The 15758-nt window shown below is 41.3% G+C and overlaps 1 protein-coding gene across 1 annotated transcript in view; it reads right to left on the bottom strand.

The window, feature by feature from the left end:
* LOC115647283 (solute carrier family 22 member 13-like) overlaps window positions 1-15494 on the bottom strand; it is a 35604-nt gene extending 20110 nt beyond the window's left edge. The window contains 4 exon segments of the mRNA XM_030554182.1: window positions 306-460; window positions 7795-7898; window positions 15157-15425; window positions 15428-15494. Coding sequence (XP_030410042.1) covers window positions 306-460; window positions 7795-7898; window positions 15157-15425; window positions 15428-15494 — 595 coding nt within the window.
* Window positions 15495-15758: the final 264 nt, after the last annotated feature.

Raw genomic sequence — 15758 nt, 5'->3', positions numbered from 1 at the left:
CCAACCAACATTTCACATTCTCCAACTATGCTTTCTGCCTGCCTCCCACCAAATACTAGGCCAGATTCTCCTCTTCCCTTTACTGGTGCCGCTCCCCTGACTTTAATGCGATTACTCCTGATTTACACCAGTGTGAGAGAAAGATCAGTCCCACTGTATTTAAAAGACATTACATTGGAAGCACGTTTTTAAAAACATGTAGTGCGTAATTACACAGCACTTTTGTCCAGCAGCTTTTTCATTGCTTTTTTTAAGACCACAGATATTGTGAAGCTAAAACATCTTTAGCAGTGAGGAAATTTTACCTAAGGCCAATGTGCTTATAGTGAAACCAGACACAGCAAAACCCACAAGACATCTCCAAGCCATGTAGACATAGAAATTCGGTGCTAAGGCTACTCCAACACCAAATGCCCCCATCATAAGCATGGAAAGCAATGTAACCGGACGCCGTCCTATCCTGGGAGAGGAAATATATTTGTAAATCAGCATTCTCTCCTAAAACAGCCAGAAGGGCACCTGAGTACTATTGTGATGGGCATCAATGTAAGAGCCTGGATTATTGGTGGTTGATACAATGCCAAAAGGAAGTGTTTAAATAGTATTGCTGTAGAATCAGATTTCTGGTTAAGATTATTGGAAGTGACTCCTGATTTTGGACCCTCAACTTGACATACCTTAAAGAGGCCTCGTTTTCACAGGGTGGGTGGCTCGACACTTTCTGAAAAAACTGATCCCTTTAAAGTGGTGTGAGCTGAGCATAGGGTGACCAGATGTCTCGATTTTATAGAGACAGTTCAGGTATTTGGGGCTCTGTCTTATATAGGCACCTATTACCCCACACCCTCGTCCTGATTTTTCACACTTGCTGTCTGGTCACCCTAGCTGGGTACCCAAAAAGACTTCTTCTAACAGCAGACGATCTCCCTGGGAGGGACTGTGAATGGGAGCTAGAAGACAATCAGTGTGTGGACACACCTTCTGAAAGACTCCACAGGACAGAGCAGAAGGCAAAGCAATGGACACTTTTGAATGGATTTGAGAAACATCCAAAGGACATTTAATTAGAGACCATCATAATGGGACACTTCCTGAGGGACTCACATCTCTCCTCTTTTGAGGTAACTGGGGTCACACCAGAAAGACGTTCATTTCTTAGTTTATACTTAAAACACAATCATACCCACCAAATCCACTTCAGTTCTCCCCATGTTTGAATTGCCCTGTACATTCTATCTTCTGTGTCTCTTAGAGAAGCTTAGCAACTTAGGGCAGGAGCGACTTTAGTGCATTGTTAGCAGTAAATACAAGCTTGCAGAGCTCCATACACTCCTTCTTAACATAAGAAAGAGACAGAGGGTACCTGTCACTGCCCAGCACTTGCCTGCTTTGTGTAGGAAAAGAACACAAGTAGAAGGGGATGAGGAAAAATGGGAGCAGGGAATTGTGAAGAGAATAGTGAGACTGAGGTTGTTGAGGGAGGCGGGAAGGAAGAAGTTCAGAAAATGCCCCACCATCACCAACAGCAACCTTTTAATCTGTGTCTTTCTGGTCTATTTACATTGCAATCTCTTTGGGGAAGACTGTTACTATTGGCTTCTTGTACAGCATATGGCACAATGGGCCATAGATCTCAGCTGGAGCCTCTAATAAGATGGGCTGGTTGAAAAATTTCTGTCAAAATGTTGGACAGAAAATTGGGTGTTCCACAATTTGAAATTTTTCACAAAGAGTGGCTGCTTTCTGTCAGGAAAAGTTCATTTTTCATTTGAAATCAAATGCCTGAAAAAAGCCAAAATATTTTAGTTTGGATATACTCATGCAGCTACTCATGGCAGTTATAGTCCACTGCCTCTTCTTGTAGTGTTGGTAGGAATGTTTCTGTGGGTTAGTGTGCTGTTCAGTGGTGTGGTGGAAATATTCCTTGAGTCAGAGATGGCAAAAGTAGCATTCCAGGTTACCGCAGAACTGTATCATGTTCGTGGGGGTGGTGGGGCAGAAGGAGAGGCCCTGAGATAGGACAGACAGCCCCCCAACCTGCAGCAAATACTCATCAGCAACTACACACCACACAACAGAAACACTAAGCCAGGAACTAATCCCTGCAACAAACCGCATTGCCAACTCTGTCCGCATATCTATTCAAAGGACGCCATCATAGGACCTAATCACATCAGCCACACCATCAGGGGCTCGTTCACCTGCACATCTACCAATGTGATATATGCCATCATGTGCCAGCAATGCCCTTCTGCAATGTACATTGGCCAAACTGCACAGTCTCCATACAAAAGAACAAATAGACACAAATCGGACATTAAGAATTGTAACATTCAAAAACCAGTAGGAGAGCAACCTCCCTGGACACTCAATAACAGACTTAAAAGTGGCCATTCTTCAACAAAAAACTTCAGAAACAGACTCCAAAGAGAGACTGCGGAACTGGAATTAATTTGCAAACTTGACACCATCAAATTAGGCCTGAATAAAAACTGGGAGTGGCTGGGTCACTAAAAAAAATTAATTTCCCCTCAATTGATACTCACATCTTCTTGTCAACTGTTCGAAATGGGTCACATCCACCCTAATTGAATTGGCCATATTAGCACTGACCCCCCCCCAACCATGCGGTAAGGCAACTCCTATCTTTTCATGTGCTGTGTATTTATACCTGCTATTGTATTTTCAACTCCATGCATCTGATGAAGTGCGTTTTAGCCCACAAAAGCTTATGCCCAAATAAATTTGTTAGTCTCTAAGGTGCCACAAGGACTCCTCGTTGTTTTTGCTGATACAGACTAACACAGCTACCCCTCTGAAACCTGTCAAAATACACCTCCCATGATGCACTTGATTCCCTCTCCAAGAGGGGTAACAGTGGTGATTCATGGAAGATGTAGTCCAACTTGGGAGCTTGGCTGGGGCAGAGTGCACAAACTCCGTGCCAGCCAGGTGAGGGTTAATGCACTGCTATGGGCTTAAGCAGCCCTGCCCCACCATACCTGAAGGTATATCAGGCTTGGAGGTAAGGCATGAAAAGGCAAAGTCTAGCTCTGTCAGCAACAGCAGCCCTGGAAGGGGAATAGACCTTCATAGATTCCAAGGCCAGAAAGACCATTGTGATTATCTAAGCCTGACCTCCTGTGTGTAACACATGCCATAGAATTTCCCCAAAGTAATTCCCAGTGAAGATCTTTTAGAAAAACATCCAATCTTGATTTAAAATTTGTCAGTGATGTAGAATCCACCACAGCCCTTGGTAAATTGTTCCAGTGGTTAATTATTCTGACTTAAAAATTTACACTTTATTTCTAGTCTATATTCGTCTAGATTAAGGATCTTGTTATACTTTTCTCAGCTAGACTGAACAGCCCATTATTAAATATTTGTTCCCCATGTAGGTACTAATAGTCTGTAATCAATACACGCTCTCTCTGTTTAACTACACAGGTTGAGTTCCTTGAATCTATCACTATAAGGCAGCTTTTGTAATCCTTTAATCATTCTCATGGCTGTTCTCCGAACCTTCTCCTAGGTATCAACATCCTTCTTGAACTCTGGGCACCAGAACTGTTCAGTGTTCCAGCAGCAGTCACACTAGTGCCAAATACAAATGTAAAAAAAATAACCTCTCTACTCCTACTCAAGATTGCCCTGTTTATATTCATCCAAGGATTTGGTCACAGTGTCCTACTGGGAACTCATGTTCAGCTGATTATCCACCATGACCCCCAAATATCCTTCAGAGTCACTGCTTCCCAGGATAGAGTTCCACCCACCCACCGGCAAGCCTGTAAGTATGGCCTGCATTCTTCATTCCTAGATATATACATTTAGCCACATTTAAAATGCCTATTTTTGACTTGCACCCAGCTTACCAAGTGATCCAGATCACTCTGTATCAGTGTCCTGTCATCTTCATTATTTACCACTCCCCCAATTTTGTGTCACTGGAAAACTTTATCAGTAATGACTATGTTTCTTCCAGGTCACTAATGAAAATATTAAATAGTACAGGGCTAAGAACCAATCCCCGCAGGACCCCTCCAGAAACACACCTTGTTTGATGATGATTCCCATTTACGATTACAGTTTGAGACCTATCAGTTAACCACTTTTTTTAAACTTTATTTTTTACTGTTTTTATATAAAATATAAGCATAAAACAAAACAGATATAAATATGTACACAAAGTGGCAATAGCATATAAATAATAAAGTTCAATGTTCATTGAAAAACAAACAAAAATAGAAAACCCTGAACCCATAAAGGTCATGTAGGGTATTAATTACTGAAGTGATTTAATAGCTATATAAGTGAGAACATAGTCTATGAGTATCAGGGATTAATGTATGCTAAGATGCAAAGGTATGCAATAGTTTCATGTGTGACCAGATGTCCTTGTATTTTTTTCACATTTCTCTGGACTAGATGATGTCTCGATCCTATAATTCTATATTGCATCAACACTATTATTACCTTTATCAACAAAATTTATAATCTCATCAAAAAGACATCAAGTTAGCTTGACATAGGGTGACCAGATGTCCCAATTTTATAGGGACAGTCTCGATTTTTGGGTCTTTCTCTTATATAGGCTCTTATTACCCCTCACCCTCTGTCCTGATTTTTCACATTTGCTGTCTGGTCACCCTAGTTTGACAGGATCTATTTTCCATAAACCTCATGTTGATTGGCATTAATTATAGTAACCTCCTTTAATTCTTTATTAATTGAGTCCCATATCAGCCTTCCTTTATCTTGCTCTTGATCGATGTCAGACTAACAGGTCTATAATTACTCAGGTCATCCCATTTACCCTTTTTCAATATTGGCATATTAGCTTTCTTCCAGTCTTATGGAACTTCCCTAGTGTTCCAAAATCTATTGAAAATCAACATTAACAGTCCAGCAAGCTCTTGCTCTTTTAAAAACTCTTGGGTGCAAATTATTCAGACCTGTTGATTTAAAAATGTCTGACTTTAGTAGCTGCTATTTAACATCCTCCTGAGACATTACTGGAATGGGGAAAGCATTATCACCATCATAGGATGAAACTACCCCCAAATACAGAACAGAAATATTTATTAAACACTGCGGCCTTTTTCGCATTATCATTGATAAGTCTACCATTTACATCCAGTAATGAACAAATAATATTTTTAGCATACTTTTTGTTCCTAATATACTTTTAAAAAACTTCTTTTCATTGTCCTTAATGCTGCTGACCACAGACTTCTCCTTGTGTCCTTTAGCTTCTCTTATCAATTTGCTACAATTCCTAACTTCTGATTTATACTTATTACTATCAACTTTGCCTTTATTCAACTTGTTATATATATATTATAGCTGCCCTCACTTCCCCTCTAAATCAGGTCTTTTTTAAAAAAAAAAAAAACCAATATGACCTTCTTCCTCAATTGTGGGATTGTGACTTTTTGGGCATCTAGTAAAGTGTTCTTAAACAATTCCCAATTATCATTCACATTTTTCTGATTAAATTCATTCTCCCAACTGATCTGGCTCATAATTGTTTTCAGCTTTATGAAACTGGCTCTTTTAAAGTACCAAGTATACATATCACCCAGCTCGACATTATTCTATTTGCGCATTATGAATATGACCAAGTCACGATCACTTGTACCCAAGGTTACCATTAATTTTTGGTTCTGTAATTAGTTCCTTTTATCTGTTAAGATGAGGTCTAAAAATAGAATTCGCCCATGCTGGATGCAACACTTTTTGAGTTAGAAAATTGTCATCTGTGATATTTAGAAATTCCAAGGATGTTTTAGTACTGGCAGCACGAGAACTCTAGCATGTGTCACTCAGATTGATATCTCCCATGATCATCCAGCTTTTTTCCCCTACACATTATAGATAGGTGTGTAAGGAGGCAGTCATCCTGTGCCCTAGTGTGATTTGGTGATCTGCAGCAGACACCAACGAATATCCCATCTTGTGCTTTATCTGTTAGGACATTGATCCTTAAGCATTCAAGATAATTTTCTTCCAAGTTATCAGTAACTCAGAAACAGATAAAGCCATTTTTGACAGAGTGCCGCTCCCCCTTTCCTTTTGCTGACTCAATCCTTCCTAAATTGGTTATAACCATTGATTTAACATTCCAGTCATGGGAATCATCCCACCAGATTTTAGTAATACCAACTATATCAAATTTATGCTCATAAACAAACAATTCCAATTCTTCTTTTATACCCAGGCTCCTAGTATTGACGTATTGGCAATTAAAGAATTTCTTCTCTCCATGTCCTTTCGTTCCTTGATTAATTTTGTTCTCAACATCTCAATTTTGCATTGTGTTTGTATCTTCTCTCTTTCTACCTTACCCCTTTTGTTAGTAGTTTCATGCCCTCCTGACAACTCTAGCCAGCCTGCTCCAAGAAGAATGGTTCTGCTTCTACTGAGGTGGAAGCCATCCAACTATACTGCTCCATCCCCATGGAAGGTGAGCCAATGTTACACAAGATCAAAACACTTTTTTCTATGCCACTTATCTAAACAGCAGTCTTCCAGAATCTTCTGCCTTCTGTCTTCCTTCACTCATGGGACAAGAGCAATCTCAGAGAAGATCACTTGGACATTTTTCCTCTTCAGCACGCTTCCGAGTTCCCTGAAGTCATCTACTACCTGTGAGAGAGCCTGCAACGCAGTGTCTTTAGTGCCAATATGAGCTATCACCAATGGATTCTTTCCCATCAATTTCAAAATCCTATCCAATATGAGAGTGACATATCATATGTTGGCTCTGGGAAGGCAGCACACTGTCTTGTTGTCCACCTGTCCCTTCTAGACTGTTCTTTCAGTTCTTCTGAGTATTGAATCCCCAACAAGGATTGTCTGACTTCCTCAGACAGGCAGTTGGAGAAGTCTTTGGGGGCAAGCATGATTTTCTTAAGGGTTAGGCCAAGTTCCCATCTGCAGTCATGTCCCATATAACTCTCCATTCCCTTGGACCAGCTGGATCTGCAGAGGTATCTTCCATAGCTTCCACACTGAGGACCTGGTACCTTCAAACCACAGCTTCCAGAAAAGGGCCTGACTGAGAACACAGACAACTGCTGTCTAAGCCCCCTGAGGAGAAGGTGGGCCAGACCCTGAAGGGGCCCATTAAACCTCTTACACTGATTTGCCAGAGGACAATGGCCTGCCAAAGGCTCCTTGACGGAAGGGAGCCTGCTCCCTTCATGTCAGTTAGTTTGGTTTCCTTTTCAGAGTTTTGACAGCCCTGGAAAGTGAAGACTCCTGGGGCTCAACCAGACCTATGCTGCCAACCACCCAGACATTGTGTATTGGATGCTGGGTGAGTACAGGGTCCTGTCGCACCAACAGGGAGCTTTGGGAGGGCAAGCCCATGACACTGCCCTAGGGAAAAGAAAGGATACACAAGGCACCCAAACTACAACCCCCATGACCATGAGGCACATTGGCAGCATTGCTAAAGCAATTTTTTTTCCTGTTTTCAGCTGAAATGTTTCTAGTATTTACATTTTCACAGTCTCAAACTTTTCTGTGGAAAATGCAGACAAAAATTAAATTAACCATTTTCCTCAGAATTTTCCATAGAATCCCCCCATTTTCAACCAGCTTTAATAATAAACAGCCACAGAAATGACTGAGTAACTTGCCCTAGTCTACAGGGCACATCAGTGTCAGGGCCTAGGCTCCAATGCTCAAGCTACACCAGCCCTGTGGCTGCGAGGCTCTATACTATCCACCCCCAGCGAGGTTATGCTGCTGACTTTGTGCAGGTTGATCATTCTTTCTCCTTACCTGTCACTTAATGAACAGGAGATCACAGCTCCAAGGAGAAGTCCCAGCCTGTAAATGGATTGGGAGATGTCATTTAGCTCTTTTCGGTCACATACCAGGTCAAACTGAAAGAAGGAAACAAAGTAGGTTTCATTTTAAAGGGGCCTGGTTTGGTGGCTGGATTCATGATGTGCTAGCAGCACAAACATTCCCAGAGAGAACTGGAGATCAAGGTACACGGCTTATAACATCAAACCACCATTCACCTACCAAAGCACCACCCCAGTCAGCATCTAGCGTCACTTGAGTCTTTGATGTGTTCATAGGTAATACTAACAAGAAAGATCAGACCTACAGGGTCATTCAGTCCCTCTCCCTGTCAGGACAGGATTGTCCACAAGCAATGGAGATCTCAGTACTTCCCTTGAGAGACTATTCCATCATCTAAGGGATCTCACTGTAAAGATGCTTTTCTCAATATTCAGCCTTTCATAAATTGATCCTACTACCCTTCATTTCTCTGATACAATAAGTGTCACAGTAAACTGCTCCTCTTCCTTTTTAGTGTTAGACCCCTTCAGAGAGGTGTAAAACGTGTCCTCCTTTGCTATGTGTTGACCAACCAATTCACATTTTTTACTCTTTCTTCAATAGTACAAGAACTTCAGCCTCCTGATTCTTTACTCTCTTCTGAGTTTCCTGTACTTTGTTAAAATGGCAATGAGTAGAGCTGGTCAAAACCAAAAACAAGAGCTTGCAAATGTTTGGAAAACTTTTTATTTTTATTTTAAATTTATTTCTTCAAAAACATTTACAAAAAAGCTTTACATGTTTCAGTTTCTTCCTTTCCCCCCTTTCTCTTTTTTGTCTCTTAAAAAAGGGGGGAGGGGCAATAGGGGAGAAAATAAGAAATTGAACAATTTTGGTTTTCATTAAAAACCTGGGAAATTAAAAAACCCACTTTGTTTTGCAAAATTATATTTATATAAATATATACATATTTTCTGGCAAAAAATGGTGTCTTTTGTTAACAAATTTTCAACCGGAGGCAGTAACAAGGTGTCAAGAACCAAACACAATATTTCAAGTGCATTGCACCAGAGATACCGGGAGAACCTGTTCTCACTGCCCCACGCTGTAACACCGCTACATGGATAGGCTGTGGCCTATCCACCAAGGTTCTTTTGAGGTCATCCATCACCATGACTCAGCCCTGTACACGCTCTTATGTTCTTATGTATTGTCAACCAACTCCTTACAGACAGAGACCCTTCTTTCAGACAAGTTAGCATAGTTATAGCCAGCCTGTTCAAAAATAGCTCACTTAAAGGCAGAGGGGTGCTATCCTGAGCTTCTGTCTTCCTGACAGCAGTGGGCGAACTTTTACTTCTTCAAAGCCTTTCACAATAAAAGACTAGACTAGAGCCAGGAAGGGGATCCATCATCTAGCCTGGATTCAGATGCTTAGAAGGCAATTTCGGAGCATCTAGAGTAGATATAAAATGTGACAATTAACACAGTACTCCAGAAGGCTTAAGGAGTCCAATTAGAATGCACAGATTTGGAATCTATAATTTGATTTATGCTTGGCCAGTGACTCAGGAAGGAACTTAGTGACACCATATATAAAGTGCCAAGTTGTCCCATAACTGCACTTTACAAAAGAGTTTCCCATTGGTGCTTGTCCGGGAAAGCTTAAAATCTCAAGTGAAGGGAAGATGAGGCATGGGAATGGATTGAGCCATAATCAATCAGTAGAAGAAGGCAAAACAAAAAAAAAGGTGGGGAGGGGGTTCTAGGAGACCTTTAAATATGGAGAGGGAAGATGGTAGTTGTGAGCATGGCTTTTCCAAACCTAGGGGGCAGCATGATAAAAGGGCTGGAAGTTGTGAGCATAGGTGCTAGAGCTAGGAGTGCTGGGGATGCTGACACACCCCTTGGCTTGAAGTGGTTTCCATCATATGCAGGGTTTACAGTTTGGTTCAATGGCTCTCAGCACCCCCACTACACAAACTGTTCCAAGCACCCCTGGCTGTGAGTAGGAGAAGAGGATGGAAGGAGAGAACACAGGGCAGAGCAGGGAAATCAAGGGTGAGGTACAGTTAGGGACAGAGCTTTTACTGTATGCTGTTAGAAGATCAGTTCCTAAGAACATAAGAATGGCCATAAAGGTCAGATCACTGGTCCATCTAGGCCACTCTCCTGTCTTCTGACACTGGCCAGTGCCACATCCTTCAGAGAGAATGAACAAAACAGTGCAACTATGGTGTGATCCATCCTCTGTTGTTTAGTCCCAGCTTCTGGCAATTAAGAGATTTAGGGACACCCAGAACATGAGGTTAAGTCCCTGACCATTTTGGCTAATAACTATTGATGGATCTATCCTCTATGAACTTACCTTATTCATTTTTCAACCCAGTTATACTTTGAGCCTTCACAAGATCCCCTGGCAATGAGTTCCACAGGTTGTGTGCGCATTGTGTGAAGAATGACTTCCTTTTGTTTGTTTTAAACCTGCTGCTTATTCATTTCATTGGGTGACCCCTTGATTCTTGCATTATATTAAGGGGTAAATAACACTTCCTTATTCACTTTCTCCACATCAGTCATTATTTTATTGACTTCTATCTTATCCCCCTCTTAGTCATCTCTTTTCTAAGATGAATAGTCCCAGTCTTTTTAATCCCTCCTTGTATGGAAGCTATTCAATACTCCTGATCATTTTCCAGTTCTAATATATCTTTTTTTTTAGATGGGGCAACCTGAGCTGCACGCAGCATTCACGGTGTGGGCATACCATAGATCTATATAGTAGCATTATGATATTTTCTGCTTTATCTTCCATTTTCTAATGGTTCCTAACATTGTCTGCTTTTTTGACTCCCACTGCATATTGAGCAGATGTTTTCAGGGAACTATCCACAATGACTGCAATATCTCTTTCTGGAGTGGTAACGATTAATTTAGACCCTATCATTGTGTATGAATAGATAGGATTTTTTTTTCCAACGTGCATTACTTTGTACTTATCAACAGTAAATGACATTTACCATTTTGTTGCCCAGACACCCAGTTTTTGAGACCCTTGTAATTCTTCATAGTCAGATTTGGACTTAACTATCTTGAGTAGTTTTGTATCATCTGCAAATTTTGCCACCTCACCTTTTACCCTTTTTCCATATTATTTATGAATATTTTGAACTGCACTGATCCCAGTACAGATCCTTGGGGGGCACCGCAATTTACCTCTCTCTATTGTGAGAACTGACCATTTATTCCCACCCTTTGTTTCCTGTCTTTTAACCAGTTATTGATCCATGAGAGGACCTTTCTTCTTATCCCATGACAGCTTGCATTGCTTTAGAGCCTTTGGTGTGGTGCCTTGTCAAGGGCTTTCTGAAAGTCTAAGTACACTATATCCACTAGATCACCTTTGTCCACATGTTTGTTGACCCCCTCAACAAATTCTAACGGATTTCTGAGGCATGATTTCCCTTTTAAAAAGCCATGTTGACTTTCTTCCGCAACATATCAAGTTCATCTATGTGTCATATAATTCTGTTCTTTACTATAGTTTCAACCAACTTTCCTGGTATTGAAGTTACGTTTACTGGTCTGTATTTGCCAGGATCACCTCTCAAGCCTTTTTTAAAAAAACAGTGTTACATTAGCTATCCTGCAATCATCTGATACAGAGGCTGATTTAAGTGATAGGTTACATACCACAGTTAGTAGTTCTGCAATTTCATATCTGAGTTCCTTCAGAACTCTTGGGTGAATACCATCTGGGTCTGGTGACTTATTACTGTTTAATTTATCAATTTGTTCCAAAACCACCTCTATTGACACCTCAATCTAGGACAGTTCCTCAGATTTGTCACCTAAAATGAATGTCTCAGATGTAGCACTCTCCCTCACATCGCCCGCAGTGAAGACAGATGCAAATATTCATTTAGCTTCTCCACAATGACCTTGTCTTCCTTGAATGCCCCTTTATCATCCAGTGGCCCCACTAACTGTTTGGCAGGCTTCCTGGTTCTGTTGTACTTCTAAAAAAATGTAATGCTAGTTTTTGTGTCTTTTGCTAGTTGCTCTTCAAATTCTTTTTTGGCCTGTCTCATTATACTCTTACACTTGATAGATTCTCCTTTCTATTTTCCTCAGTAGGATTTAACTTCCACTTTTTAAAGGATGCCTTTTTGCCTCTAAACTTCTCTTTTACTCTGTTGTTTAGCCTTAGTTACATATTTTGGTCCTCTTACTGTTTTTTTTAATTTTGGGTATACATTTAGTTTGAGCCTCTGTTATGTTTTTAAATAGTTTCCATGCAGCTTGTAGGCATTTCACTCTTGTGACTGTTCCTTTTAATTTCCCTTTAACTAGCTTCCTCATTTTTGCATAGCTCCCTTTCTGAAGTTAAATGCTACTGTGATGGTTTCTTTGGTATCCCCCCCCCACACACACACACAAGGATATTGTATTTAATTGCATCGTGGTCGTTGTTACCAAGTGGTTTAGCTATCTTCAGCTAAATAACCTCAATCCTGCATCATTAAAGTCAATTTAAGTCAATGGCAAGGCTCCAAGTGGCATACCCTGTGACTGGAGATTGCTAGTGTGGTTATAAGTGGGGATGTTTATTCATGAGACTTTATGCATGGCACTCTATCAGCATTTAGACCTACTGGAAAGTTTTCAGCTCCTAAGTAAAAGCAAAAATTAAAATGGAAGCCTGTTTTCAAACTGGCTAATAACTAGAGCCAGGGTGGGTTTTTTTGCACAAAGTTATTTCCAACAAAATATGGCTTTCTCAAAAGCAAAATATTTTGCAACTGTCAAAGGTATTACATTTTCTAAAAGGTTTTTTAACCAAAATTGGTTTTGAAATTTTTAGGTTACGAAAATCAGCATTTCTGGTAGAAGACTATGGTTTTGGTAATCTGAAATTTGCAAAGCATTTTGTAAAGCACGTGTGTGTGCACGCGTGTGATGATGGATTCTTTTCTAACCCTGCAAAATGGAAATACCTTCTCAGTTGTTCATGAAACCATTTCCCCCACCAGATTTGCCAGTAATTAATAAGTGAGAAAGTGGGGAGTCATTCCAATGACTTTAATCAGTTTTGGATCAGATTCTTGCAATGGAGAAGATTTAGGTTGGATATCAGGAAAAAAATTTTCACTAGGGGGTGGTGAAGCACTGGAATGGGTTACCTAGGGAGGTGGTGGAATCTCCTTCCTTAGAGGTTTTTAAGGTCAGGCTTGACAAAGCCCTGGCTGGGATGATTTAGTTGGGCATTGGTCCTGCTCTAAGCAGGGTGTTGGACTAAATGACCTCCTGAGGTCCCTTCCAACCCTGATATTCTAGGATTCTAGGATTCTTAGCCTTAATCTGTCCCTAGCCACATCTGCATTTCTTGGCTTTGCCCAAACATTTAAGCGCCAAAATATCTTAAAGCAGACCATTCTCGTGGTTCTTCTGCCCTGATTTTTAGGCCTAAGAAATTCAGATAGACATTAACATCTGACTAAGCATCCAGCCAGCTGGATACTATTCCAAATGATATTTTTCTTGCTTAAGCATAACTAACGTTTGTGAATTTTCATAATTTTAATTAGAAAAAAGGAAGTCACCATGTTCAACATTCTAATTAGCGTTCCATGAATTTTTTTATTTTTTTTTAGAAATGTATGTCATAGATGCCATTAACAGTATGAGCATATAGGAAAATATGTAAAAATGATAAAAGCACTAAAATACAGTTACAATCCATTTTTACATTCTTCAGTAATTTGAGAGCTCTCCTTTAATTTCCAAATACTTTCTTCCGCAAAGAAAAGGCACAACAGAGATCATGACTGTTTATGAAAAGCCATAAAAGTAGGGTGACTAGACATCCCATTTTTAAAGGGACAGTCCCATGTTTAAGCCCTTCTACAGGTGTCCCGACTTTTTCTTTAAAACAGCCCCTTTGGCCCAATGGCTAATCCACCACTGTAGCATGCTGTGACACTTCTATACTTTTATGTCCAATTTTGTGAGGTGAAACTTGGGGTACACCAGACAAATGAGACCCCTGAAAGGGATACAGTAGTCTGGAAAGGTTGAGAGCCACTGGTCTAGACTATTGTCATATCAAAAGTAATTCAACCATTTATCACCTTTATGCTACAGCTAATTTGCATGCAACAGTGTCATTGGTTATATGAGAGAGACTGCACAGATGCTGGATTACTTGGCCCAACTCGCACACTTGAGTGACAACAAGGGCTTTCACCTACTAACAAATACATTATCTATTGTGAGGCACTCAGATATGATGGTAATAGGAGCCATATAAGTAACTTGGACAGAATGGAGCCAATGCTGAATCTCAGCTAGTGTGGGCTGTCCTTATATGAATGCACAGTGTGGAAAACCAAAGATAAAGCTGTATGTTTATCATGCCCATGATTTCCATGACATCAACCATGACTTTTAGGTAGGGTGACCAGACGTCCCATTTTTAAAGGGACAGTCCTGTATTTAAGCCCTCCCGCAGGTGTCATGACTTCTTAAAAAACAGGCAAATTGTCCCGTATTTTCAGTCTTCACCTCATCAGTACTGGCGGGTCCTGCTGCTGGCTGGATCCCTGCTCATCAGCCGCCCTCCTACCTCCCACCAGCGGGTCCAGTGGTGGCTGATGGGGTTGGGTGTGCAAAGCTGATGGTGGGGGCAAAGATGCAGTGCACGGGGCCAGCCACTCCTCCTGCTGGTCCATCAGTGCAGCCCCCACTGCATGCTTGCTCTCAGAAAGCAGGGGACTGCCCCTCATCCTGTTTCCAGCTGGCACTGACTGCGCGCTGAGAACCGTGATGGCTGGTGAGTCCAGGCAGGTGCCAGGCAGTGGCCAGTGACGTGTCACCACTGTTGCCCGCCCATTGGCCCTTTACATGCTCCCCCTCTTGCTGTCTTCTCCCTGCTTTGCTCCTCCATATCCCCATCCCCCAGTGGAGTGCGTCCCGCTCCCAGCACTGTATGGAGAACCAGCCCCTAGTCGGAGTGCTCAGCTCACTAGCAGCCTGGCTGTCAGGCTCCTTCCTTCCCCCACTGCCTCCGGCTGGGCTGGCACCCCGGGAAAGCCATGAGGTACTGAGACCTGCATGTGCCAAAGCCCTGCACAGAGCTGGCATGGGGAAGCCCCTCTGCCAAGCTCTGGAGTGGTGGTAAATCAGTGTTAGTGAACCATAACTGATCTAACTGCATCCACACGGGCTGGCATGGGTTTAAACTGATTTAAAAACCAGCATAACCATTACTTGTACAAAAACCCCTTTTGATACCTTTCGATTCAGTACGATGCTTCTTAGCGATACATGTAGACTCACAATGCAGTTACAGGCCTCAGTCACCGACACTGGTTTTCGTTCTGAAGGACAGACCCAGCCAACTTGGCACAGCTCAGTGGAATTAAATCCATATTCTAGGATGGAGTCAATATCCGGATCCACAGGAGCATCCATGTGACATCCATTGTAAGATCCATGTGTGTTCCTAGGGATGGTTATGTTCAGCTGCTGTTCTTTGGTCAGGTTTGAGTTAATGGCATAAATGCAGCTTGTATAACAATGATGAGTCATATTCATAACCATGAACACTTGGCCAAACATGAGACAAGCAGAAAGTTTGCGAGGCTGAGTATCAGCACCAGCCATTTTTTAAATGTCTCAGCACCTCCCATAACCTAGACAATGTCTCCAAGTTTGCCATTGTGGAGTTGGCCATGGCTGGACTTTGTCACAGAGTGAAATTAATGTTTAAACAAAATGAGAACTCCTTAAAATAATCAACTAAGATGAAGTTATATCATGTTCCATCCTCATGGCAGCCTTATGAAATACACGTTGGTCTTCATGAACTTACTTTGTACACTACTTAACTTCCACCAGTGTCACATTTCATGTGCAACAGTAAAGCTTTTAAGATAAAACCAACAGACAGGGAT

The sequence above is a fragment of the Gopherus evgoodei genome, chromosome 2, assembly GCF_007399415.2.
Source record: "Gopherus evgoodei ecotype Sinaloan lineage chromosome 2, rGopEvg1_v1.p, whole genome shotgun sequence".
Classification (NCBI taxonomy): domain Eukaryota; kingdom Metazoa; phylum Chordata; order Testudines; family Testudinidae; genus Gopherus; species Gopherus evgoodei.
This window is presented reverse-complemented; position numbering and strand designations above follow the sequence as displayed.